The sequence below is a fragment of the Blennius ocellaris genome (assembly GCF_963422515.1).
Source record: "Blennius ocellaris genome assembly, chromosome: 17".
Lineage (NCBI taxonomy): Eukaryota > Metazoa > Chordata > Actinopteri > Blenniiformes > Blenniidae > Blennius > Blennius ocellaris.
Window position 1 is genome coordinate 10473484 of NC_137666.1, and position 27511 is coordinate 10500994.

Genomic DNA, 27511 nt, shown 5'->3' on the forward strand with positions numbered 1-27511 from the left:
AGCAAATATAGCGTCTTCCTCACGAGGAGACACGCACGCGTTCCCACGTTCACTTGCGGCGGCCCGTTGGGGGTTGTTTTTCTTGCTGCAGATCATCGGTCCGCTGGAGGAGGAGGAGGTGTTTAACCAGGACGACTTCCTGCTCTTGGAGAACATCATCCTGAAGACGTCCGGAGAGCGCATCAAAAGCAAAGTGCAGCAGTTTGGGATTGAGGAGGATAGGTATATTTTAACCTCATTCTCACCACTCAGTCCAACCTTCTTTTTTTAGTTTTTCACGCTCCTGTAGCGACTTTTTGCAGGTGAACTTTTTTTTTTTTTTTTTCCCCCGATTGAGTATTTCTGAGTGAACTCCGAGTTCCTTTCAGGGCCAGTGACCTGGTGATGAAGGTGGACGCTCTGCTCTCCTCGCAGCCCAAAGGAGAAGCCCGGGTTGAATATGGCTTTGCAGATGACCGCCACAGGTACAACTTGCAATTCCTGCACATAATTTGGGGGCGCAAGCCTCCGTTATTCCATGTGGGGAATGGTTTAAAAAGTCAATTTTCCTCCTGGGGGGGGATGTAACTGCATTTGTATTCATTTTTAAATTTGGAAAAAGTAGTCCAACTTGGGGAAATGGGTTCTCGTCGGATACGTACACCTTAAAACTCTGAATCATTGAAATCAACTTGTGTTCTCTGGACACAACACACAAAAACCTTTTTGTTTACTTGACTTCATAGTTGATTGTTGTTGTTGTTTTTTTGCAGTGCTGTGAAGATCCGCCCCAAAGAAGGCGACGTGTACTTCGACGTTGTTGCCGTGGTGGATCCAGTAACCAGAGACGCACAGAAACTCGCTCCGCTCTTATTGGTAGGCCGGCGGCGGCGTCCCATCAGACAGAGGGACACGTCCTCCGTGCCCCGTCCGTCCCTGTGAATTTATCAGGACTGATATCGGCTCGAGTTACATAAGTAATCCCATTAAATGCTGATCCGATTACAATCGCAATCATGTAAATACTTCTGATCAGATTGGGGAAGGCGGCGTAACGCTCCTCACGAGCTGATCAGATTCCACTTGAAGCTTTTCGGACTTCCCGCTTAAAGCTGGCTGTGACATCACGGTGCAAAGCATTGTGGGTTTTGAGCTGAATCGGTTACTCCGTGCCGATAAACTCCCACATCAGTCTTGATTCGTCTCATTCAGAGTTCAGCTCGCGATCTCGTAAAGTTCCACTTGTGAGCCGTGCCTCTCCGTGCCCTCTGACCCCCGCAGGTCCTGAAGCAGCTGGTAAACATCAACCTGCGGGTTTTCATGAACTGCCAGTCCAAGCTGTCAGAAATGCCTCTGAAGAGGTGAGCAGACACTTATTTCCTCCTTCTCAGGTGTTCCACTCACCTTAGTTTTCACTTGACGTCTGTGATTCACCATCTTGGTTTTTTTTTTTTTAACTCTAAATGAAGCACAGAATTGGTGGAATATTATGAGGTTGTGTTAATACATTGAAAATGTGACTGGACTTGTGTGATGTTTGCAGTCACACTATAGATGGTGTATAATATCATTATAGGGTTACGTCCAGATAATTAAAAACTAAAGAACCTCGTTTGCATTACTCAGTGGCAGTGAGTCCGTCTGCTGCAGGAAACATAACTTTCACATGCAAATTAGTTTGAAAACTATTCCTAGACATTTCTTTAAAAAAAACAAAAAAATTTTAGACATATTTAAAGTCATCTCTGAGCTGGAAGCAGTTTGCAGAAGTCGTGGAGATGCAAACTTTGTGATCGTTAAACCATTCATCTCTGTCACTTTTGGACTCGACAGTTTAGGATCCGGAGCAGCTCAGTTTTCACCCCACAGCCAAAAGCAGCGTGAATATAGTTTAAATGATACTACATACATACTGCAAAATAATGCTGGGATGTTTTACCTGAAGGAGGCAAAATTATCTGCAAACAGAACAAGGACATGTACATAAGTGAGTTTGTAAAACTTCAGAAACATCAGAAAACTGCAGCCGAAAACTAGTTCATCTGTTTTTCATTCATTGAATTCTTTAGAGGTTGCTTAAACTTCACATTCTGCTCCAGTGTTGCATTTAAAGTTTGATTTCTGTTCATTTTAAATAAGCGTCGGGACAAACGAATTGTTGAATTGTAAAAGTAGAATAGTTTTATGTGTGGGAATTTATTTAATCCCACTCCTACCACATCAGTCATTATTTATGACAAAAAAAAAACCCTCTTCTGAAATTACAGTTGAATTTATAGCATTTTTATATATAGTTGAGCACATTTTCAATCATCCTGTGGTAAAATCTTTTTGTTGGTCATGTTTGAGTTCAGGTTGTTTTTTTACTTAAATATCACTATAATTATTTCAACTTTATTCCTATACTGTGCATACATTAAAACACAAATAATGATAATAATAAAGCAAAAAGAACTTTATTCTCACTATAATTTTTTTCTTCTGTGGAATTTTATAGTCTTTATATTGTTTATATGGAAAACTATCAACAGCTTCAGTCCACTCAAGCACAGAAAAATCTTTTTTTTTATTATTATTATTTTCTGTGATTCAACTAAAATATCATCAATGGGTGTCATAGGCATAATATATTAAAATTAAGTTTTCATGATTCCTGAAGCCAAAGATCTTCAACAAACAACTTCCGGAAAAGACGAGTTTCCTTTCACAACATTGCCATCTAGTGGTTGTAAGGTAGATTACACTAGGGATTGAGCAGGATGAGGCCATAGAGCAGTTTTGTTTGTTTTATTATGACAATTTAACCACAAATGAAGCTCAAACATACAGTTGCAGAACCAGTTAAAGGTTTAAAATCCAATTGATTTGTGACTATTAAAACCAATTGCATCACGTAAGTAATAATTTATTTATTTAGTCATCAAGGCTATAAATTGGAGTGAAATCAATCAGGATGGTATTTGTTCCGTTCCCTTTAGGATCTTTGCTGGTATTTAACATTTATGTGCAAAGTATTGAACAATATTAACTCAGGACATGGAGCTTTTAAACTTTCTACTTTATTATCTGATAACGTTAGTCAGTCTTTGTAGTATAATAAGATTACATAGCAAAAGTAAACCTAGCAGAATTTCACATCAACCACAGATAAAGGTTTTATTTTTTCTGTTATTTTTCATTAAAAAAAATTCTGATTTAGTTTTAGAGCAGAACCTTTGAATGATGACTGGTTGTAGATTTCTTGTTTATCATGGCAACACAGCACCACCTACCGTTGGTCAGAAATCCTGATTTCAGAATATTTTCAAAATGCAAATTTTCCCCTTATTGTCACGATAGAACTGAAAAAGAGAGGAAAAGGATTACTTCGAAGTTTGTTTTTTTTAAAGATACGACATGTTTATTATAACACGTGACGCTACTTGGAAAATGTAGGAATAACTTGTTCCCTGGTCATTTCTAATGATCTCTTATGATACAAATGTGATGTTTGAAGACATTAGATTGGGGGAATTTTCACTTTTTGAATTGGCTTTTTTTTTTTTTTTTCTAATTATTATTTCAGTTTTTTTTTTGACATATTTCTCATGGCTATGAGAGAGAAGCGAGCTCTGCAGGAACTGGGATTTATTATTTATGTAACCTTTTAATATATTCTGTGGCTGTAATGTTACAGCTGCCGCCCAACTCGATTTTGTCGTATTCTAATAGACTGACAATAAAGCTGATTGTTATTATTATTATTATTATTTTTAGAAGTGGCTTTTTGGTATTTGGCGTCCAGCTCTGAAGTGAGACACACGCTAACGTCGCAAACAGTCATAAAGGGTTGAGCTCAAATGTTGCCTCGGGTCTTTCGGGGCTTTCGGCTGCATCACGCGGCCTCGAGCTGCACTTTGCGTGTCACACATTCGCTGTGACTATTCGTCTCACGGCCCATATCGTTCCGTACATTTCTCTTGATTTCCTTCCTCCTGCCATCATATTTTATTTTTTACGTTATTTTCTCCTTTCCCCGTGTTCACTTTGTGTCTGCCAAAACAAATTCCTCCTCGGTGGAACCTCCTTTTTTCAAATAAACGCCGAGGTACGAAACGTCAGCCGGCGTCTCACCACACGACTCGCCCGTCGTCTCTTGCAGTTTTTACCGCTACGTGTTGGAGCCGGAGGTGGCGTTTCAGGCCGACGGCGGTTTCTCCCCGGGGCCCCTGGCCAAGTTCCTGGACATGCCTCAGTCGCCGCTCTTCACCCTGAATCTGAACACACCGGAGAGCTGGATGGTGGAGTCGGTGCACACCCGCTACGACCTGGACAACATCTACCTGGAGGAGGTACGTTTCCTTCGCACAGCTTGAGTTCTGGAACTCTCACGAGAGGATTTAACTGCAGTCTTGCGCTTTTCACAGACAACTTGAGGTTGAGTTGAGCCCCAGCAGCCCCACAAGCTTTTACCGTCTCTAATTAGCGTCGGTACAGTTGTTGTTATACTTGTTTATTGGAGTTGCTTGTTTTCTTCCTCTGGCTCCGGCTGCAAACGATCCCCGAGAGAAGGGATCTCTGTTTGGATTTTCTTTATTGCGGAGAGGATTCAGTCTTTTTTTTTTTTTTCTTACCCTTAATGGGGGAAATTTTAAGCCATTTTTCGATGGAGTGCGTGTCTTGTGTTTCCAGGTGGAGAATATCGTGGCGGCCAAGTACGAGCTGGAGCACCTGTTGTTGGAAGGCCATTGTTTCGACGTCAGTTCTGGCCAGCCGCCGCGCGGACTCCAGTTCACCTTGGGAACGGCCTCCGAGCCCGTCATGGTGGACACCATCGTCATGGCCAATCTAGTAAGTCGATGCTTTGAGCGGCGCCGGAACGCAACGGGTATGAAAGAACGTGGCGAAATGCACGCGATAGTATGAACCGCCGTGGCACAAAATGACATTGAATATTCTGATACCATTTCATTTTCATTTTATTATTTATTTCATTCATTTAAAACAATGCAACAACAGCATTTCATATGAATGAAAAGGAGCAGAAAGAAGTCAAACTTATAATGTCTGCCCCTTATCAACACAAAAAATCCTTTACAGTTCCAGTTCATTTCATTTGAGTGTCACATGCAGCCGTTTTTTTCCAAAACATCAAACACAAAATAAATAAATAAGGTTGATCTGCTACTCCGCAGTGTCGTATTTCTGTAACATTGATAATTCAACAAGTTTCTTAAATACGTCAATGGATTTAGAAGTTTTAATTTTACAATCAAGACGGTTCCACAGACTGACTCCTTCCATTGAGATGCATTTTTCCATTACGGCCGATTGAAACCTTTTGTTTTGTAAAAACCTCAGTTCCTTTCAGTTCCTATCTACTTTTTCTCTTGGCGAATCTGTTTTGCAATTTGTTCGGTAAAATTTCCAGATGAGCTTTAAACCATGGTTTTTAGAAGGTTATACTCCACTAAATCTTAAAATGTCAGTGTTTTTAGTTTTTAGTTGTTTTTAGTGGTCATTCATGACCATACAGCGTGGACACAGTGGCGTGGTACACTTTACGCCTCCGGCTCCGCTCCGCAGGGTTACTTCCAGCTCAAGGCCAACCCCGGCGCCTGGATCCTGAAGCTGAGGAAAGGACGCTCTGATGACATCTACAAGATTTACAGGTGAGACTGTGGGGAATCCGTCGGCCAGCCGCTCCACACACACACACACACACACACACACACACTCTCGACTCTGCTCGAGCAGTTTCTCCACCATTCTCTCCGTCTTCCTTTGCAGCCATGACGGCACCGACTCCCCCGCAGACTCCGACGACATCGTGGTGGTGCTGAACAACTTCAAGAGCCGGATCATTAAAGTCAAGGTCGGTCCACCGGGGCGGAGGCGACGCCTCGACGCAGTTTGCTGCTTGTTGACGACGCAGTTAAAATCACGCGGTCGACATTAGCGTTGTCGCCGTGGCGCCATGTTGGAAGGAACAGCTACTGAAGGACGCTGCAGCATCAGATTGCATTCAAAATACATCCATTCAGGGGAAAATGAAGTTGGAGGATTAATATATGTGTGTTTCCAGTTCTGTTTTCCTATTTTCCTACAGTTTGCACTTGCATTTGCACAAATTTCAATCTAAAACCAAACCATGTTTCCTGCAGTTACGTAACCACAAAGTTACGCCAAATTGACGTTTTTAAATCATCGTCCGAATTTTCTGCGTTTAATTTTCTCCTCATGTCCTGATATTCTAATACTTTACTGTATTAGAATACATGTCACTTCATTTTTATGTTTTATTGATCTTTGCACCTTTTTACCTTCAGTCTTGACATTGATGGCCGTTAATGCCGTTTTGTTTTAGTACAAAGACAACGTCCTCTATTACCACTGTACTATAATAAAGACAACTTTATTTATTTATCCATATACTAATCCATATGAAACTATTCTAGTTGTGTTATTAAAGTGTGTTAACAGACCGACCTGGTGAATCTCCACTGGTAACAAGTTCATATAGAAACGGAAAACGCCCGAGGATTTTCGTTCATTGCAGGAGCATTTCATTACCCTTCACTCACATTTCCTAAACTTGTCAATCCGAGGCCAGAACGGAGAACAAAGTGGATGAAGACTCGGTTTGAATTGTGTGTCCGTCAGGTCCAGAAGAAGCCGGACAAGTTCAATGAGGAGCTGCTGAGTGACGGGACGGAGGAGAACGACACCGGCTTCTGGAAATCCCTGGCCAGGTACGACCACCAGGGCTGGAGTGTCCGCTGAGGATTTACCAACACCTAAAGGGCTTTTCATTCTTTTTCCCGCCTTAGTGGCAACGTGCGACGATTACTACATTATCTTAGGTGGCCATTTGATTTCTTCTTCTTATTTTCTATTTATTTCTGCCATTTGCTTCGTCCAGTAACTCGTCCCACGCCGAGCACACCAAAGGGAATAGGTTGCTCCGATTTTTTGTTAATGATTTGGCTAAAATCTGTGAAAAAGTGTCTCACACAAAGCGGATGGGAGAGGTGCCTCCAACGAGGTCAGCGTCTGTTGCCGTGGAGACGCTGAGATCTAAAGACAGTGAGGCAGGTATACAGAATTTCCTCTGGAATTTTCTAGCTCCCCCTCTTAAAGTAAGTAAAGTGTATTAATAGAGACAAAAATCCCAAAGTGCTGTCGGGAGCGCTAAAAAAAAAAAAGCATAAGAATTTCATCAAATCTTTCTTTTAATCAGTTGCTGATTTTCAGACTTCTGAGCTGTCGGGCGACGACCTGTTCCATTTCCCTCTTTCAGAGGATTCACCGGCGGAGGCAAGGCGGAGGAGCCGAAGCAGGACAAGGACGACGTGATCAACATCTTCTCCGTGGCCTCGGGGCATCTGTACGAGAGGTTCCTCAGGTGAGCGTCTGAGACGTGACCCCCCCCCCCCGGACGGCAGAGAGCGCTTCGCCGAGCGACGCCCCCCCCACCCCCCCTCCCTCGAGTGTGAACGGAGCCTTGATCGACTCCCCCCTCTTCTCCTTCCCTCCCAGGATTATGATGCTGTCGGTTCTGAAAAACACCAAAACGCCCGTCAAGTTCTGGTTCCTCAAGAACTACCTGTCCCCGACGTTCAAGGTAGGGTGTTCCGTCGTGGCCGCAGCGTTTTGAGATGAGATGTTCTTTTGTGACGCGCGCGCGCGTGGCGCTCTCGTCTTCTCTCAGGAGTTCATCCCCCGCATGGCGAGAGAATACGGCTTCCAGTACGAGCTGGTCCAGTACAAGTGGCCGCGCTGGTTGCACCAGCAGACGGAGAAGCAGCGGATCATCTGGGGCTACAAGATCCTCTTCCTGGACGTGCTGTTCCCGCTCGCCGTCGACAAGATCCTGTTCGTGGACGCCGACCAGGTCCGTCCGTTTCAGGACCGGCGGCGCGCGTCGTCGTAATGCTCGGCTATTAAAACTCGCGCGTCTTCCCATTCTCCCCCCCAGATCGTGCGCACGGACCTGAAGGAGCTGCGCGACTTCAACCTGGAGGGCGCGCCGTATGGCTACACGCCGTTCTGCGAGAGCCGCAGGGAGATGGACGGCTACCGCTTCTGGAAGTCGGGCTACTGGGCGAGCCACCTCGCGGGACGCAAATACCACATCAGGTAAGGCCGACCGCTCAGCCGCCACGCCGCTTTTAGCTTTAGGTACTTGGACGCACTCTCACGCGCCACAACGTGTGAGAGCGCGTCCAAGTATCTAAAGCGAAAAGCGCCGTTCGGCGCTTTTCGCTTTAGATACTTGGGCGCACTCTCACACGGCGATTCTGCTCCTTTCTTCTTCTTCTTCTTCTTTTATTTCAATCCCGGTGTGACTCGTCCGCAGCGCTCTGTACGTGGTCGACCTGAAGAAGTTCAGGAAGATCGCCGCAGGAGACCGACTCAGAGGGCAGTACCAGGGGCTCAGCCAGGACCCCAACAGCCTCTCCAACCTGGACCAGGTGGAACACTCGCCGCTCTCTGACACTCCCCCCCCCCCCCCCCGCTTGACTCTTGTCTGAGATCTGTCTGCTGAGTTCACGTGAAGTCTTGAGTTATCTGACCTCACCGGTAAATCAATAATCGATCAAGTTCACAACGGGAAGAGTTTTGGACTTGAGGCCTCATCCGCAGGACAAAACAAAAACCAGGTTTCCTTGTTTCTCGTGTTGTTGAAACGATTTCATCCCAACCTGTCGAGCCTTACGGGTTGTGAAGTATTGTTACACTCGGCCGTTTCTCCAGGTTCCTTATCCATTTATTATTTACTAGTTGCTTTTCCTTGTTCTTTCAGGATCTTCCCAACAACATGATCCACCAGGTGCCCATAAAGTCTCTTCCTCAGGAGTGGCTGTGGTGTGAGACGTGGTGCGACGACAGCACCAAGAAGAGCGCCAAGACGATAGACTTGGTAAGTACACACCTTGTGTGGAGTGTTGTTGTTGTTTTTTGTTGCAATACCTCTTAATGGCCACAAGAGGGCAGATGTCTAGCTGTGTGTCGTGGATGCATGTGGGAAGTGACAACAGTAAACGATAAGAAAAATGGTACACAGAAGGGTTGATGTTCTACCAATTGACACTGTTTTAAAGGAACAAAGCAAGTTTTTTTTTTTTTTTTTAATGATCTGAGCCTTTCAAACTGCTGTTTCCTCTCCGCCGAGTTCACTCAGAAGAAGCGTGGTCCATTTCAACGGCTTGGTCTTTTCTCCACGTCAGTGCAACAACCCGATGACCAAGGAGCCCAAGCTGCAGGCGGCGGTGAGGATCGTGGCCGAGTGGACCGACTACGACCAGGAGATCAAGCGCCTGCAGACCCGAGTGCAGGGGGAAGTGAGCCACACGGCGAGGAAGACCAGCACAGGTATCCAGGGAAAACTGCCACGCCTGAAACGATTCCTTTGGCCTTTGAATCCGTGAAGCTCTTTGGCTCTGACGAGTGACGATGTGTGTGTGTGTGCTCCTGTCAGACGGCCACACGGAGCTGTGAGGAATCCACCGGGACCAGTCGATGAACGCTTGCTGCTTGAAGGGAAACCTCTCCGCTGACCGACCGGCTGACCACGTCCCAGCTCCAAACCGCGTCGTCGTCGTTTGTCGATGATCTTTTTTTTTTTTTTTTTTACAGGTTTATGTGTCTGTGTGAGTGCAACCAATGAGAATGTATTATTGTGAAGCGAGTCATGATTATGAATTCTATTTTTTTTTTTTTTTCCAAGAGATGGACATGAGTCTGTTAGTTTGCACTGATTGGGGTTCTGGTTCTGGTTCTGGTTCTGGTTCTGGCTGTGGTTTAAAGCACAAAGGGTAAAAAGAGGACGCGAGATTAAATCACGCCGCAGGTTCGCCCTCCCGGGTTTTTGCTTCTTCAAACCTCCGGGACTTTCACTCGCTCGGCGGGGAATCTGAGAACTTTTCACGTGTTTAGCGGTTTCCGGGGGAAAGAATTGAAGATCGAGAAGAAAAAAAAAATTAAACCTCCAGTTTTCCTCCCCGTCACTGCGTCTCTCAGGTCGAGATTCCCGAAACTTCTCGAGTCGCCGCACAAAGTACGAAGCAGCAGAGACGGTGTGTGTGTGTGTGTGTGTGTCGGACAGCACACAAGAGGATTTTCTGTTTCTTGTAACAGTCATTGGTTTGTTTTCTCGTTTCAACTGTCACATTTGTTTTGTTAAATGGAAAAAAAAAATTCCCTCAATAAAGAGACGATCCCGTCCCACTCACTGTGTTTTCACTGACGCCGCTACAGTTTCTGCTTTTTAGTGACAAATGTTGTCGAATCTGGAACGATTCCCTGATAAAATGCATCATTTTTATTTACGCAGACTCAAGAAACTTAAATATTAAAATTGGCAAAACTGCTTGTGCTAAGAATGATAAAACAAGAAAAAAGTTAAACTACCTCAACAGAAGGCAAATAACTGTAAAGGCTAAACTATTAAAAATTCCATTACATGTCCACATTTGTTATTTACTTACCAAAACATTGATTTGTGGAGGTTTGGAAGGTTTCATACTTTTATTGTGATCCATTTGAAAAAGGGTTTTACAAAAGTAACATTCAATTTTTACACCAATTCATTTAAAAAAAAAAAAAAAAAATCACTTAAAATAAGGTTTCGATACAACAAATTAAAGGTAACTAAATAATGGCTTCTATAAACAATGTGAAAAATAATATACATGTAAAATGAATGCTACAAACATGAGGACAAACTGAGGAGGGGGGGGGGGTGGGTTTACATTAATTCAAATTAAAACAAAAGACAATGGCATGATTGTTTTGCTTTCGTGGGACATCTGGTCAAAATTACCAACCGAGCAGTTTTTGTGTTTTTTTTTTTATTGCAAAATGAATCCCACATCATCTGGAGTCCAACTGGAATGTTGAATGACAGAAAGTCCCCCGCCACCCCAGCACACAGCCGCTTCCAGGGGGCCAAAAGGTTTGTTGCATCCGTTTTTTTTCTCGATCACAATCATGTGGCTTTGATTCAGAGGAACACCGGCAAAGAGATGAGAAACAAAAAGCAGAATGTACACATTTAAAAATGTAAAAAAAAAAAAAAAAAAAACGGCTAAAAGGAGAAAAAGACTTTGAACGCGGACGAGCGGCGGACGGCGCGCTCAGGGAGGACGAGATGGGACATTCTGCTTGGAGGCTGGAAGAAGTTGCTGTTTTCCTCTTCTCGGCGCGGCTTGCATCTCGTTTCCGCCGACGGCGGCGCTGCTGTCCCGATGCTCGAGACTCCGCCCATGGGGAGGGGGGTGGGTGGTGGTGGTGGTGGTGGGGGCGGAGCCATCATTTGGGCCAACATCTGCTGCGTGATTCAAGAACGAAAGTGTGGCGGAACCTGTATGGCTGTGTGGGGGTCGGCAGTCGTACCATCGACGTAAAGACAAAACATCCATTGAGCATGATTATGACATGGCGGTGGCGGGGGAGGGGGGTGAGTTAGTTCCGAGAGCAGCAGCTGGTTAGACGACAACCTTCAGATCTTCCGTTTCCAGTCTCGCTGTTGATGGAAAATAAAAAAAAAAACTAAAATAAAGAGCAAAAAATGCTGAACTGTTCCTTTAAAAAAAAAAAAAAAAAAAAAAACCAAGATGGATGCAACAGGTTGGCGGACGCCGCGCTGCACCAGACAAAGCGCCCCATTTCGTCTGAACTGTCCCAGAGAGGTTCAACCACTTCCTTCTCCTCTTTTCCAGAAGATTCTCCTCCTCCGTTCACAAAGTTTTCTCCGTTACAGTTTACATCTGCAAAGCTTAAAAAACACATGCACCTCCAGCATTTTATACAAGAGTACTATACAAAATAAGGCATTTCATCGTGTTGTCGTGTTGCGAGTGTTAATGTGTGTGTGTGTGTGTTAACTGTGTGTGTGTGTAAAGTGTGTCTATTTACGAGTGTGTACATAGCAACCACATTTTAATGTTATTTCATTTTGCCCGCCTATAAAAAGACTGCAAAAAACAAAACATAAAGTCAAGATAACTCTTACTTAAAATATATATATTTGTCATATATATTTACGTATATATTCATATGTAAAAAATAAAACAAGAAAAAAAAAATTAAAAAAAAGAAACAAAAAAAAAAAAAAAAAAAGGTAAGAGAGGGGAGAGAAAAGCCCAAGAGGTCCCTGTGATAGGCCAGTTCTCAGAGCGCTCGCTCGCTCACTCCAGCACCTCGCCGGGCGCCACGGTGACCAGCTGCAGCGGGATCTCCTGATTGGCTACGAGGTCGTGGGCGGCGGTGGCCTGGAGGATGAGCGTGGTGCCGTCGGCGGTGATGAGGGTGTCGGTGGTGGGCGGGGACGTGGAGGAGGGGACGCCCTTTTTGTTCTGGTGAGTCTTTATGTGCTTGGCCAGGTGGTCGCTGCGCATGAACCTCTTGGAGCACTCCATGCACACGAACTTCTTCTCCCCTGCGAGGACGAGCACACGGTCAGACGGGAGTTTGAGTCTCATTTGCAGCCTAACACTACCCATCGTCGCCCTTTTTTGACACCGATGTTTTTAGTGGAGACGATGCCGTAATTTCCTGCTGGGTTTTTGCCCGACCGGGACAAAGTAAATTACAATGAAGGCCTGACAAAGAGAAAGACGAGCTCTGTGAGGTCTGAGTTCAGTTTGCGTGTTCAGGAGCCCAGGAACATGGGCAGGAAGTGATTCTGTGTGTGAGGCTGTTTTAAAAGCAGGGCGGAGCCCCAACTCCTCTTTAGCGGTGCAGTAATGGAAGATTTACGAGGGTCCTTTAGCGTACCGGGCGGCGGAGCTTCTTTCCGCGTCGTTAAAAGTTATTTACTGCCTTGTCAACAAGGCAGGATTAAATTAAAGCGGCGCCCGGTATGAAGCAGCCAAAGGCCACGGCTGACTTCCTGTTCGTGGTGCTTATTGTTTCTAAATAAAAGCTGGAATGAAAATGTGCCGAATGCTTCTCACAGGTTCGGTTGTTTCGCGTTGATCAGGCGTGGCTGGCGTGGAGCCAGAAGAGCACCTAGCTGGTTCAAACGGCTACAGAAATGAAGCCGGTCGGTTTGATCGGGTATGAAGAGAATTAGATGGGAGACATGAACGGCTGAACGATAGTTTCTTCTTTGCGATCATAATGTTTGTACAGCTGCAGAAATGTCACTAATTCCTCAGAGGGATTTGTCCCCAAGGGATCAATAAAGATCAACCTAATCTAATAAGCATGTGCTTTATGTACAAAAACCTTGTTGTGCGGTGAATGTTTCAACCCCCCCCCCCCCGACAGGTCGGTTCATCTCTGCGTAATCCTCGTATTCACCTCTGGAGGTGAGCGGGGAGGGTTTTAAGGGAGAGCGTCTCACCTGTGTGTGTCCTCCGGTGTCTCTGCAGCTCGTCGCTCCGGGTGAACCTCTTCCCACAGAACATCCAGTTGCAGACGAAGGGCCGTTCCCCGCTGTGCCAGCGCAGGTGAGCTCGGAGGTGAGACGTCTTGCCGTAGACCTTCCCGCAGCCGGCGATGTGGCAGATGTGCTGCTTCTTCTTCCCCATGCCCGAACCCCTGCGGGACGGAAAGCAAGGAGTGAGTGAGCGAGTGAGCGAGCGAGCGAGCGGCAGAGAGATAAAAGGGCGGCGGCGGCGGCGTGCTCTCGGGACACTCGCCTTCCTCCGGACTCTTTGCAGTTGGGGCATGTGCAGGCCACCCTGCGCAGCCGCTTGCCCTCCCCGCTCGGCGTCTCCATGTCCTCGTCCCCCATCTGGACGCGCAGGTTGTTCAGGTCGCTGGGATTCAGCGTGGAGTCGCCGCTCAGCTGCCACTCCTCCGAGTCGGGCTCCTCTTTGATCTGAATACCTGGGAGAGAGACATTTGGAGGAGGAAGTCAGATCGGAAAGAGGAGAATGGGCGTGTGTGTGTGTGCGTGTGTGTGCTCGTACCACACGGACTGCCCGTGTCGTCTCCCTGCGAGTACTGAACTCCAGCCTGAGTGACGGAGTTCACGGTGACCGTCTGGAGGTTGGGCAGGCTGACCTGGCCGCTCTGGCCTATCGGGAGCGTCTGGACGGGGGCGAGGGTCAACTGCTGGGCCTGGCCCTGGCCCTGGGGCAACTGGAGCCCCTGAAGAGACTGGACGCCTTGCACCTGGGGAGAAACCGGGATGATTGCCGCCGTTCGGAACAAGTCGCCGCATCACCGCGCCGACCTGCGACGCGTCCCGAGACTCTCACCTGGAAGGTCTGCCACTGGATCTGACCCGTGGCGGTGACGGTCTGAGCCTGGATGAGGAAGGTCCCCGGGTTGACCAGCTGCACGCTCTGCAGGGTCTGGCCCGCCGCCGCGTTCATGTCCTGGCCCTGAGCCACCTGGGCTACCTGGGCCTGGCTGTCCCCCGACAGGTGCAGGATGGGCTGCGAGATGGTGGAGGCGTTCGAGGCCGACACCTGCAGGGTCGGGGATTTCAATCAGGAGACACGCTAACATGGAAACCAGTTTTGGTCCGACAGGCAAACAATGTGGAGGCGCGATGATTTGCTGCTAACAAAGCGACTGCACGGGAATTCAAAACTAAACGAGACGTGCGCATCAGTGAAAACCCACATCACATGAAAAGATGTGATGTAATAGAAATATATCAGTTGTAGAGTGAGAGAGCTTTCTGTGTTTGCGACTTTTTGCGCCTCAGGCCGTCGTGACGACGACGGCTCTTCACAGGAAGCTGAAGACTTCATGTCGGAGAACGAGAAGACTAATGAACGCAGTCTGGATCTTTCACTGAATATTAACCAGGCTGGATCATTAAAGAGACTAAATAGATTAAAATGATACACTATGAGGGCCGGATTCGGCCCAAACGTTCGATAAATAACCAATAGAATCAGTTTGTTAATGCAAAGTGTGATGAAATGTTTACATTATATGAATAAAGCTGCATTTCCTTAAAAACTCAAAAGCTGCCCTGAATAAAAACCAACCAGCCAGTAACTGTGTCTGACACAGGAACTGAAACGTTACAATAAACGTCACGTTTGCTTTGCGTTTCAGCCGTTTCCTTGCAAAGCAGATCATCTCCATGAGGGTTTGACCGGATTAGACCGAGCATTTGTGGGTCAGGGGTCACGCTCAGGGAGTCAGAGTTGAACCAGCAAACTTCCAGTGACAAGCCTCTTGAACAAACCCAAGGTTTTTTTTATGATTATAGTAAGTGAAAAAAATCCTGATTTTGTACCAAATGACACCAAACCTTTGCATCCGTTCCTGATTTCCTCTTCGCACTTTGTACAAAATAGGAGTCGCTTTGTATTTTAATGAGCAAAACATGGATCTTGCAGTCTGGCTGGAAATGTTTCAGCTATTTTCCTCCCCGATTTATCGAGTTTCGATTGCTGTGAAAGCTTGAGTGATCACTGTTGCACTCAAACTCCAAAATAATCTACATCTGTACATTAAACAGAATCAAACTGCACGGAGAGCAAAACATCAAAAGCAGATTACAGTGTTTCTCTGTACTGGAATACCATCTAAACAACATGTTGCATGCAGGAAGTTTGAAATACAACAAAATCCTGCAGAATATCATTGCATCTTTATGTTTTTATAGCGTCATTCTCATCCCAGTTCAAGCTTTAGTGAAGAACAACAACAATCAACGATCAACTACTTTCTCAACAACAGATCTGCTCCATGGTGGGACGTAAAGCCCGGAGGTTTGACATTATTGCTGTTGAGTAAATCATCAACCTGCTTCAAAGTGTGAGCACCAGAGGATGAAACATTAACACCAACACATCAAAGAAAAGGCTGTTTGTACTCCGAACCTGCATAGTATATTTATAAAGAAGCCCAAAAGCTGGATTTCATTCATCACTCCTGTGCATCAGCATTTTTTTTTTTCTAAAACTGTGCTTCCATGTCTTATTATTCGGATTTTTTAATGACTGTTCATTACCTAAAATGTCATCAAGTTAGAACTCATTAACTGTTCAAATATGTAATCTATTAACAGCTCTGCATCTTAAGTACTGCACAAGTACAGATGCTTTGTCTCGGCTATATTTGCAGTGTGCATAGAGAAGTGTGTGTGCTGGAACGTGCAAAGGTTAAAGAAATGAAATGTCATTAATGAAAGAGAAAAAAGAGAGAGAGAGGCCAACCTGGATTTGCTGCAGGTGATTGTGGGAGTTGTAGTTTTCCGAGGACGAGGGGTCGGACACGCCCGCGGACACGGCGGTGGCCTGGGTGAGCACGCCGGTGCCGTCGATGGTCTCGGGCAGGTGGGAGGAGTTCGACGAGGAAGTGGTGGTTGGCACGTAGAGCTCCTGGTTGGCGTTGGGGTTGCTCACCGTCACCAGCGGCTGCTTGGCGCCGCCGTCCTGGCCGCTCATGATGAGCTGGCCCTCGGGTGTCACGCCCGTCGCGATGGGCACCGTATGGGTTCCGGTGAGCCCTAACGACTCCAGATCCAAACTGTTTATTGGGACGAACGTTATGTTGCTCGACAGCCCTACGGGCAAGCCCCCGCTGTACGCCGAGCCTCCGGCCAGCGAGACGCCCTGGATCTGCCCCGCCTGCGTGAGGAGGTCCGTGGTCGTCGTCGAGGTGCCGCTGATCCCGATGCTCCCCTGGCTGCCGTCCTGAAGGAGATGGATCTGTCCCGAGCCGTCGTCCAATCCCTGTGTGGAGAATCCCGCAATTGTCCCATCTGCGTTTTGGATTTGGGGAATGACCTGGAAGACGGGGCGCGATCTTTAAAACACAATCCTTCACTTTGACCTTGTCCGTGTCCAAAATGTTGCGATCGACTTTACCTGATACTGAATGCCCGACAATCCATTCGCTGTAGCCTCGGTCCCAGAAGCCGTGACGTAGATCGGCTGGCTGGGAAGGTTCCCAATAGGGAGCACGTACTGCCCATTGGACGTGACAATCCCAGAGTTTGGAATGTGAACGACTCCCTGGTCCTCCTTCCCGGTGGAGACGGGAGTTAACACTTCCCAGCGGTCCGTGCCCGTCAGCTGAATGGCCGACATGTCTGTCGTCTAGGAGGACAATCGGCACTAATCAACAAGGACGTATCACACTTCAACCAGCAGACAGCACTTCACCTCATGCCTGGATAAAAGGAGAAGGAAACGAGTTGCCCGGCTATTGTCTGCAAAACTGTTATTGAGCTGATTGATCAAAAGCCCACCCACTGTGGGACGTCTTCACCGGTAGAAGAAGAGAACAGAACAAGTTATTAATGACACCGAAAGACGGAGACCTGCCTAAGTGAAGCATTTTACGACATGACAGATGATTAGCATAGTGTCTGTAGCTGAAGCAGAGTTACAGACACTACAGAGAAATATAGAAGTTAATCCATTCATCTTCCATACACACATTACCCCAGTTAGGGTCACTAAAACAGAAGAATGTCCCCGACAACAGGGTGCAAAGATGAGCTAGCATCCAGGGCAGGGTGCAGGTCTAACCCAGGGCAAGCACCGACACACACACCGACAGTTCTGACTCCAACAAGCCCAGATACATCATGTAGGTTTCATTCACAAAGACTCCGAGCATAAGGCCGGATGCATGAAAACGTATATCCTGAGACTGATGACGATTAACTGGAATAGGTTTCAATATCGGCGATACTAACATTATAATAATGCAGGAATAGAAGATAGATGCAGTGGTGAACACTGGCTTCATAGCGCGATGGTCAAGTCTGAAGTGAATGTGTGTGTTTGCCCTGTGAGGGACCAGTAACTGTGTACTCCTTAAGTTGTACAACGTGGTACCGCATATGGATGGATGTGAGCAGGGACAAGGAAGATCATTCAATACTTTTTATACAAGTTTTTTTTGGGTGCATTCCTGATTCTTCATATAAAATTAAAGACGAGTATAAATGTACACAAACAGTTCAACCTGCAAAGGGTTAAAATGCCTTTGCTGATAATATGCTGGATTCAAGGCACCATAACATGATGACTATAATTAAAAGGTTCAAATTGAAATGCATAATTGTACAACAAGTCCACCGAAAATGACCATAAATTTAGCTAGCCTGGCACCGTGTCCTATAAATAATACGATGGGTATTACAGTAAGGCTGCACATCGGGGCAGACATTTAACATCAGCCTTTTAGTGTGTTTCGTGTTTTGACTATCCTGTGACGAACTGGATCAACACAACAGATTCGTGATCCTGTGAAGGGGCTTGAGAGATGCAGATCGCGATGGAAAGAACAAACGATCAAACCATCCAGAGGACACGCAGCAGCAGCCAGCAGATCGCGGGCTGGGAGCTCGGTGTGGGGGATGGGTGGCTATTACAACACAATTGAACGCCACTTGTTCCGATTATGTGCAACCGTGTCCCGCGACACTATCGCAACTCGTGCGTCCTCCGAGCCGAGACGCGGCGGCGATCTTCCCGGCGAGCCGACCCGAGTGACTGCCTCCAGTGTCCTACCCACTATGGGCGGGTTTTACGGGGGTAAAGTGGGTGGCCGTTATTGAGGGGAACACAGGAAGTGTACGGCGTTCACCCCATGCCATCAAAATGTTAAAACGTGTGAACTCCATGCTCTCACAAATCACAAGCAAGAACTCGAAAGCGAGCGAGAGGCAGACGAGCGAGTGAGATGCGGTGGGGGGGAATACCTGTGTCTCCGCGGCGCCGCCGGCTTGCAGAAACTCGCTTTGACTGCTGTCCACGTCCGCGGACGCCATTTCTCCTTGTTTCAGAGGCTGCTCTGGCGCTAGCAGGGAGAGAGGGGGAAACTCAGCAAAACTCTGTAATCTTCAACTCCTGCCTGCCAGAAAAGCTCGCAAAGCATCCCCACTCTCCAGTCCGAAAGGCGTCGAATGTGAAATGCAACTTTGCGGCGGAGATGGTCGGGCGGCTCGGGCCCTGGTCGACTGTTTACTTTGTGAACTCCGTGGCTAGCCAGCTAGCTCGCTCAGCTAACCATATCGGGCTAGTTAGCAGCGGAGCTGAGATAAAAAAGACGCAGCTCGCCGCGCCGTAGCTCCACAAACTCACCGAGTAGTCGCGCGCTTCGATGCCCTAAATGTTTACGTACCAGTCATAGCGTGATTGGTAGTAACCGGGAGGATTATCGGATCAACTGAACTCCGAACATGATTATTTTATCAAAGGCGGGCTAGTGTTGATCGGTGAATTCGGGTCGATTTTTTTCTATTTTGATTGACGGTGCGGGAAACACAAAGAGGCGGGACAAACGCGCGCTCGCCGACCAATTTGCATCACATTACAGGAAGTCCCGCCCTTCTTCTCTGAGGCGATTGGCCAATCAGGGCACTGCTGTGCTGTGATTGGCTGAGCGCGACGCCAATCGGATTTTTTAGCAGCGCGTTGTGTTTCCTGTTTGTTGAAGGAATGCAGCTGTCGTGTCGAAATCCCAGCAGAGTTACCTGGAAAAAAAGCGCCTTTTCTATTCAACTTACACACCGAATTTGAGCCAGAGTAACGACATATAGCGACGCTGTATGTGTCTTTGTTGCTGGTGTAATTTGTTGTTTCTATTGCGGCAGTGTTACACGTAAACGCCTGTGTTTGGTCGTCTTAAGTTTTGAGTTCTTCGTCACTGTTTCACATATCTTGAGGCAATTACTGAAACCTCAGCTCCACAATAGTTGGTACACTTTGTACAAAATGCTCTGAAAACCTAAACATATCGAGGGGACATCATTTAAACTCGAAATATATTCGAAGATGATAACGCCAGTGCAAAAGATGCATGTTATTGCGAACGTTTGTATAAAACAGTCTAATTACAACTTTCGCGTTTCAACTGGAAACTGAGAAAATCTGTTTGTTTGTCATAAAGTTCACCAAGTTATTATATTAAACCTACATTTCCAGGTTCTGACTCAAAGGAACAGTTTAAACATGTTTTCTGAGTCATTTACACTTTTATTTGAATTAAAAGTACTATAATCGACAAAGTAGATTATTTTCATGTTATAGACTCGTAAATAAAAGTCAGAATGTATTGCTTGTTGGGTCGTCTAAAACTGAATGTGATTTGACACGCATGAGTCGGATTTCTATTTGATGGTAGACATGTTGACATATGTACATGCACAACAAAAGACTTCAAAAGTTGTGCAAAGTACTTGGTAGAACAGAACTGGCCCACAATAGGCACATATGCAGTGGGGGGTCGGGCCCAGACAAGATTAAACTGGGCTGTATGGGGCCTCTGAACTAAAATGTGTTTGCAGGGTTCGAATTACAACGTGGCTTTCGGGGGAGCCCTATTTTCCGATCAGACCTCTCAAGTTTGTAGAATAGGTATGCCGCATGTTTTTAGAGCTCCCCCTAAATTTTTCAAATTAGGCTTTCAGGGGAGCCCAGCTCCCCTTAGCTCCCCCGTAATTCGAACTCTGTGTGTTTGACACCACTGTGATAGAACCCTTGGTGTTACCAAGAAACATAATAGTATCTTGAAAGACACAAAGGTATTACAGAAGTGAAAAAAAAACTTTCTCAAGGGTCGGGAGGGGTTTCTACCCCTTAGAAGAATGACCAGGGAAGAATCTAGAAAGTTTATAAAACCATAATACTGTGAAATATATAGTATAATAAAAAAAAAAACATTCCACATTGGATGGCTGTCATTCTCAGGCCCTAAAGATGCACTACATTGTAGACTACAGTGACAAGTAGAAATGAAAAAGAGCCAGAAATGCCATCTCCTCTGGCCTTGAAATGATTTTAGATAGATATGAGAGAATAGGAAATCACACACTTCCATCCATCCTTTCATTTTCTATACCATGAGTCAATTATACCGACAATGATGGACTGCTATGATGGGCTGAATTAATAAATGTCAATATTTTATTTTATTATGTGGATGTCTTATGGAAGCATATGTTCATAATTCTTATGTGTGATACAATTAAAGCCAAGCCTGTGATCCAGTAGGCTATTTTTGCTCATCACCATACAAGTATGTTTTGACGTGTCTGCTGGTATAAACGGTTTCAAAGATCCATCAAACAGTTTACATTCAATATTTCACCCTCTTGAGATTTGTGTGAGACACAAGGAAGATTGAGAAGCACAGAAACCAAAGTCCTACTTGTTTCCTTTTATTGAAACATGCATACTGTGAAAAATGATCTTTATATCTTGGGTCCTTTCGGGTTAAAACAATTTGATTCACAATGTGAGAACTTCTTTGACGAGTAGATGAGTTATTGTGGAGGCAGTGAGGGAAGGTCAAACCGAGTACTTTGATGATGTGCAGTCTTGAAAATCCACAGCGAATCACTGTTGTTACACAGACTGAGTTCTTAATATGAAGTGCCTGGATTCTTTCTTATGCCAGCACATAGCAAGTCAATAAAATCTGTTCTATCTGCATCACTGTTCATGTATCTGATGAGGCTCTATCAGGGAGGCTTCAATCTAAAATAATATTCCTGATACTCGGAACACAATCCCATCCAGCTCCCAGTGAAACACTGATGGCCTTCACGCTCTCTGAGAAGCAAAACAATCGGTTTTAGAACACCACATAAACTTCACCTGCTGCAACCGTTATTACAACGGGTGGTTTATAAATCATCTATAAGCTTTGCACCGATTAAAACCTTAATTAACCACTATGGTGACAAATGTCAGAAAAAGACTGAAATGCAGGAATAAAAAAAAAAAAAACCCAAACTGTCCAACTCAAGAAATGTCAAGGAAAACTCTTTAAAATGAAAGTGTTGTGGTGTAAATGATTAAAAAGGCCTCACGTGTTCAAACACAATCATAGAAAAGCACTGCATACGTTTGTATTCTGTTTTCACTTCTTGTAATATTTCCATCAGTTACACTTCTTCCTTGATGTAGAAATGCTAAAACATGATGAACTAAAAACAAAAGGGATTTCTGTTGAAGATCTGACGGTATCATGTGATTAAGAGAAAAAAAATTAAGCAGTGGCAACAAGTTGACGCTTTGTACTCAAAAGAGGATGAAAACAATGTGCAACACTGGTGGGGAAAAAAAACCTGAATTGTACTCGAGCGAACTCCCCTGAGATTGCGTGGCCTCTTATTTCTTTTTGGGTGCGTTGGGTGTGTTGAATTTGAAAAAGATAATGTCTCCGTCCTCCACGACGTAGTTCCTGCCCTGTTGCCTGTACTTCCCTGCAGCCTGGGAAAGAAGTGATGAAATCAAAGATTAAAAAAAAAAAAAAAAACACAGATGAACTTTTGCTCGTTTACCAAGACGTGAATCGTCAGCGCCACAAATTTAACAGCTTCGTCCTTCTGAGCTTTCGATCAAACACCAACCTTGGCGGCAGTCTCGCTGCCCTCCTCTTGGAAGTCGCTGTACTTCATCACCTCGGCCATGATGAAGCCTTTCTCAAAGTCGGTGTGAATCTTTCCTGCAGCCTGGGGAGCCTTGGAACCTTTCTGTTGGGAGGACAACGAAACATCCCAAAATATATCAACACAATCCCACCTTAAGGTGTTTCAGCGCAGAGAAGAATGTACACGATGAGGAGCTCAGAGAAAAAAACTTGATCTTATGAAAAGCCTTGAAACAAAAGGCCATGCGATATTAAAAATCTGTCTCTTTTCCACACTGTACCAGCAACCTTGCCAATTTACTGGTGAGTGGGCTGCTTTGAGAACTCTTTTGCCTGTACAGCTGATTATTTTTGTGAAATGGAGCAATAATTAAAAAGGAAATAACCTGCAACATATACTTGATGTGCATAGATCAGTCATAAACAATGTTTACACTGCATGCTAAGCTGCACTGTAATGGAGCCACATGGATTAGAGGACATGCAATCCCTGAGAAAAAAAGTAGTGAATCGAGTTGAAATGATGAATTTAAGTTAAATATTTCAGGTGTTATGGTAACGCTCACCCTGATGGTCCATGCTCGCACTTCGTCTGGTCCGGCTGTGAAGAAATACTCGAGCTGTAGCGCTGCGTAGCCGGTCTTTATCAGTTTGGTCAGAGAGCTGCAGAGTGACACCAGGAACACACGTTAGCAGAGATGACAAGGTTTATGCTAAAACGTCAGCATTTAAAGCTGAAATTTCGTTCAACATTTGGGGTGATTTTAGTGCGTTGATCAGATTCCCTTTGACATTTTGTGGATTTGCAGCTTCCGTTGCTGTAAAACTAACCGCCTTTGTTTCACGTCTACATCAAACCATCACTGGCTTCTGGAAAAGTGTAAAATTAGATTTCCTTGTTAAGAGCTGAAAATAAATCACAAACAAAGTCTGACCTCTGTGTTTTATGTTCTTCGCAGAATTTGTTCCTCTCGTCCTCCTCCATGTCGAACAGTTTGGACTCCACGGCGCCACTTAAAGGGATGACCAGCGAGCCGGGGTCATGAGCATCAACCCACTCCTTGATTTTTGCCAACCTGAGACAAAAAAACAACAACAAATAAAACCAGCAAGCAGCAAGATGAGCTATTCTGAGTAAACTTGAGCACAATCGGGAGCTTTGGATGGACGTAGGAGGATGCAAACACACCATTTGTTCTTTTTCCTGATGTAGTCCTTCTCGGACAGATTAACCAGATAGATCATGGGCTTGGACGTCAGGAACAAGTATTTGTTCAGCACCTCGATCTGTGGAGACAATTTGAAAAGCCATTAGTCTCAATAACGTTTATTCAACTGATGAATACTCTGCCGTACACCCGCTTTCACATAAACATTACATTTTAAACGCATGTATGCATATTCTGCCAGTGTTGAAAGGACGGGAGTATGTCTAGTAATCAGAAATCATAAAGGGTTTAGGATATGGAGAAAGTTCTGTGCCCATATATTAGTCAGCTCTGAGATTTCTGGAGTATGACTGTTAAGAAAATTCAATAGAACGTAACATAAGCTTCTCCTTGTTGACAAGTCTACAGCCATAAAATCCATATAAATCCAATCTGGTAGATATAATTGCATTAATTGGATGGTTTTCTAATAGTAAATACACAAAATGACAGGAGGAAGTCTATCACGTTAGAGTGAGTATCAACTCCATGTTGGTTTTTTTCCCCCTAGGTACTCCGCTTTCATCCCGTGGTTCCAAAGCATGCCATTTGACTTTTAATTTCCTGCAAGCGTGATTCTGAGTGTGTCTCTGTGCGTTTGCACAGTGATGGATTACCAGGGTGGAATCTGATTCAACACCTACACTCGACTGTGTTTGAAGAGGTAAACCCATGTCTGATAGGGCCGTATAGAAAACTGCCGCCGCCTGTTGGAAGTCTGACAAAAAGATAACACACAAACCCACTCAGAGGGCTCACATCATTACCTCCTTGTCATTCCAGTCGTTGTAGAATCGGATGTGTTTCTTCTCCTCGAACACCCAGTTCTTCACCTTCAACATGATGTCCTGAGGAGAATCAATCAACAGATTGCTGACCTGAATCTCCCTCCACCTCCTCCTCCGGCAGAACGAGTGGGAAAACTCTACGTACATATTCAGGTTTGAGTTTTTTGTCTCCTCCCCGGACAGCAGTTTTCTCCAGCTTGTCAATAACGGGAGAGATCAGCTCCTCGTCTTTTAGCCGGAGCTCCTCGTGAATGATCTCAATGTCCCTCACTGGGTCAACGTTTCCCTCCACGTGGATGATATCCTCATCATCAAACGCACCTTCAAAAAAAATTTACTCACGACGTTGTCCACAACAGTTAAATCAATAAACAGCTACTGTGATATGAACCATGTTAAAATGGCTGAAATCTTTGATAAAATTCAACGCAGCTGTCTGTTGGAGTTGCATTTTTTTTTTTTTATCTCATCATACTGTGTATAATTGTTTGTGATAACTGAAGCACTTGACTTAAACCAAGTTGCTTCATGACAACTTATTGGTCAGAGAAAATACTCAGAGCCAGCTTTTCAGAGTAGCACTTGTGAAGATGTGTTTTGAAGATTTTAAATTGCCAAGCAAAGTCGGGCTCACCAGTGACACCCAGTGGACAAATATGGAATCATACCGATTTCCACTCGTACATTCCGGCTGTCTCAGACGAATAATGAACAATATAACGAGGACATCTTTGATCAAGGTGCTAGGTCATACAGTAAGACTGCCCGAGATAATGTACTGACGGTGTCTGAAAACTCACAATCGCTGCCTCACGTCACTGCCCAGTGTGACAGCTGCAGTGTGCTATAACAACCCAAGCAACAGCGAGGAGCGCTGCACCAAAAACAATCGTTTGCAGATCACTTATAAACAAACTTTTTTTTTCCTCTCTGTGACAAACGTCACTGGCACAGCTGAATTATTGGTTCACTTCACTGATATATTTACTGAATACTCAACTTGCACAATCCAACAGTCACAATAATGAGACTGTTGAAATCGCAAAATTTCGGAATATTTACAGACTGTACCTTTAAATGAATTATACTGATAAACTGCGGTTCTGTTTAAAATGCGACAGTACAGCTGATTTCACAGGCGCCCATCCCATTGGTGTCTACAGGCCTACAAAAAAACAACATGACTAAAATCCTTTAAGTGAGCCAAAATTGAGAATCAAGAATCAGCGAGTGTGAGCTGAAGCAACTCCAACAACTCACGAGTCATGTGGAAGATGCCGTCACAGGCACTGATGTGGGAAAGGAAGGCGTTTCCGAGTCCCTGTCCCGAGTGCGCTCCTTTCACCAGACCAGCAATGTCCACAACATTCAGGAAAGCAGGAACTTTACTGGAGAGACAAAAACAAAGACCGTGAACGCAGGGTCAACTGCAATTAGCAACAGAGATGCATATTGACAACACTCACCTGGCTGGTTTGTGGTACTGGCAGAGGAAATCGAATCGCTCATCAGGAACAGGCACCCTGCTCTCGTTTGGGTCGATTGTGCAGAATGGGAAGTTCTCTGCAGCGGCTTGGCTTTTAGTCAGCACATTGAAAAATGTAGATTTGCTGCAAAAGAGTGGGCAGTAAAACAATCAGGCTTGATTCATTCTCTGAGTTACTCTATGAAACTTAAAAAGGGTTATCACATACTCATTGCAATTCATAATTTTGTCTCACATCCTACTGTAGAAGCATGTTAGATTCTGAATACAGGGCTAATTTATTTCAATTGTATAATATGAGTAAGATTTTCAAGATGAGCACCGTCAGCTTTCAAGTATTTCGTTTGGGGGTAAGACATATATAATTGTTTTGGCACATTTTAACCTATTTCCACAAAATCAGTATAAAAGGATGAGGTGTGCTTGATTGCATTTTGACCGTTTAGAAAAGATTATTATGTCATCGAGCAATTATCTGATTTGGATTAAAAAAAATTTAATTAACATTTCCCTCGCAAATGCTAAACCAGTTTTCTAAAACATTGACAAAATAAGTAAAAACAAAAGCATTACGTGTCATATAATCAGTTCATATTATGAATGACGTTTTGAGACTTTTTTTAGGGGGGGGGCGGTCTTTTTTGGTTGAGCTATATCCATGCGAGAGTGTGTGGAGGAGATGGTTTCAGGCACTCCGATTTCCTTTCACAGTAGAAAAACATCTGCTTGGGGTAGGTTGGTGGCTCTTAACTGTTCGTAGGCGTGAATGTAGTTGTCTGTATTTGTCCTGTGAGGGACCGGTGACCGATCCCAGGTCCACCCGGTCTTCAGCTCCAGACCACCCTCACCCTGAGTTGTGAAAAAGTGCTACAAAAGAGGGGTCTTTCACATTTTGCCCTTCTTTTTTTGTTGTTGCAGATATTCCATCAAAATCTGAGTAAACTTCACACAGGGTACCTAAAAGTGCAACTGAGCTCCATGAACACATACCAAAAATACACATCATACATACCACCTACCTATCATGCACACGAACCAATGGATCTCCCCTGCAGCAGTTTAGAAAGTTTAAAAACCGTCTTGTTTTGGGCCCATACTCACCCAACATTGGGTAACCCCACGATTCCAATTTTCAGAGATGTACCAAACCGTCCAATTAATGGGGGCTGTTTCGGGGCTTCTGTCTTTTTTGGTGGCATCTGCAAGAATTAAATCAAACCGTTTTATATTGTAACATCTGCGTCAACCTGTGGCGAAGAGTCTGAGAGGACCTATGTTCGTATTTTTAATCGCCATTTGTCTCCTTCCCACCGATTAGGCTCTGCTAAAAACGTGTGACTTCACTCATTGAAACATGCTAATGCTAGCAGGCGGCTAGCTGACACCGCTCCTCCCGAACCGAGAGGTAAAAATAACACAGTGGACAAACACTGCTGTCAGAGTTTAAGACTGCGGAACTGGAGCCTGGTCGCTTCCACACGCAGAGTGACTCCTTAGTTACCTTTAGGTTTGTTTTGAGCCTGTGGGCTGCGTGCGGTCCACTCCTCTGCGAGTTGATCTCAGCGGCGGCTCCACTGGAAAGACAGGCTGAGAGCACGGCGGAAGTACTGTGACGTCAGTCGTCGCTGATTGGTCAAAAGGGGGCGAGCTGGAAGACACGTCAGACAAGCGACAACTAAACTATGAAGCACGTTTATTAACTCAGATTTATTCTCAATTGTATGACCGATACTTATGTTATTTTTGCAAGAAATGTT

General features: G+C 45.1%; 3 protein-coding genes across 3 annotated transcripts in view; 1 reads left to right on the forward strand and 2 right to left on the reverse strand.

Moving 5' to 3' along the window:
- The window catches only part of uggt1 (UDP-glucose glycoprotein glucosyltransferase 1), a 36020-nt gene extending 25838 nt beyond the window's left edge, over positions 1–10182 (forward strand). Inside the window, exons 24-40 of the mRNA XM_080513501.1 lie at positions 92–222; positions 369–464; positions 753–855; positions 1261–1340; positions 4121–4310; positions 4651–4809; positions 5545–5630; positions 5749–5833; positions 6622–6710; positions 7259–7363; positions 7498–7582; positions 7670–7852; positions 7937–8097; positions 8318–8432; positions 8765–8881; positions 9189–9333; positions 9440–10182. Coding sequence (XP_080369627.1) covers positions 92–222; positions 369–464; positions 753–855; positions 1261–1340; positions 4121–4310; positions 4651–4809; positions 5545–5630; positions 5749–5833; positions 6622–6710; positions 7259–7363; positions 7498–7582; positions 7670–7852; positions 7937–8097; positions 8318–8432; positions 8765–8881; positions 9189–9333; positions 9440–9459 — 1950 coding nt within the window. The 3' untranslated portion in view covers positions 9460–10182. The remainder of the gene's footprint in view (positions 1–91; positions 223–368; positions 465–752; positions 856–1260; positions 1341–4120; positions 4311–4650; positions 4810–5544; positions 5631–5748; positions 5834–6621; positions 6711–7258; positions 7364–7497; positions 7583–7669; positions 7853–7936; positions 8098–8317; positions 8433–8764; positions 8882–9188; positions 9334–9439) is intronic.
- A 1914-nt stretch (positions 10183–12096) lies between these two features.
- On the reverse strand, positions 12097–18717 carry LOC308142434 (transcription factor Sp3-like). The gene is made up of 8 exons (XM_080512825.1): positions 18596–18717; positions 16749–16979; positions 16095–16667; positions 14172–14384; positions 13881–14085; positions 13608–13797; positions 13310–13506; positions 12097–12400 (listed from the first exon to the last, which is right to left on the reverse strand). The coding sequence occupies exons 1-8, from the start codon at positions 18662–18664 to the stop codon at positions 12150–12152; spliced, it is 1929 nt and encodes a 642-aa protein (XP_080368951.1). The 5' UTR covers positions 18665–18717; the 3' UTR covers positions 12097–12149.
- A 2322-nt stretch (positions 18718–21039) lies between these two features.
- LOC308142845 (obg-like ATPase 1) lies at positions 21040–27341 on the reverse strand. The gene is made up of 11 exons (XM_080513435.1): positions 27256–27341; positions 26856–26953; positions 25735–25878; positions 25529–25656; positions 24414–24589; positions 24248–24328; positions 23462–23559; positions 23208–23348; positions 22839–22935; positions 22253–22375; positions 21040–22112 (listed from the first exon to the last, which is right to left on the reverse strand). Exons 2-11 carry the CDS (start codon positions 26951–26953, stop codon positions 22011–22013), a joined length of 1188 nt encoding a protein of 395 aa, XP_080369561.1. The 5' UTR covers positions 27256–27341; the 3' UTR covers positions 21040–22010.
- Between the last annotated feature and the right edge of the window lie 170 nt (positions 27342–27511).

What these genes read in the sequence shown, in the direction of transcription:
- LOC308142434 (XM_080512825.1), bottom strand. Translation starts at nt 18,664, where the DNA reads ATGGCGTCCGCGGACGTGGACAGCAGTCAAAGCGAGTTTCTGCAAGCC. An exon ending in TCCAGTGGCAGACCTTCCAG is followed by an intron (nt 14,086 to 14,171) that starts GTGAGAGTCTCG and finishes GTTTCTCCCCAG; the next exon opens with GTGCAAGGCGTCCAGTCTCT. An exon ending in TGCAAAGAGTCCGGAGGAAG is followed by an intron (nt 13,507 to 13,607) that starts GCGAGTGTCCCG and finishes TCCGTCCCGCAG; the next exon opens with GGGTTCGGGCATGGGGAAGA.
- LOC308142845 (XM_080513435.1), bottom strand. Translation starts at nt 26,953, where the DNA reads ATGCCACCAAAAAAGACAGAAGCCCCGAAACAGCCCCCATTAATTGGA. An exon ending in AAAAACTCAAACCTGAATAT is followed by an intron (nt 24,329 to 24,413) that starts GTACGTAGAGTT and finishes GATTCTCCTCAG; the next exon opens with GACATCATGTTGAAGGTGAA. An exon ending in GAAGAACATAAAACACAGAG is followed by an intron (nt 22,936 to 23,207) that starts GTCAGACTTTGT and finishes GTCACTCTGCAG; the next exon opens with CTCTCTGACCAAACTGATAA.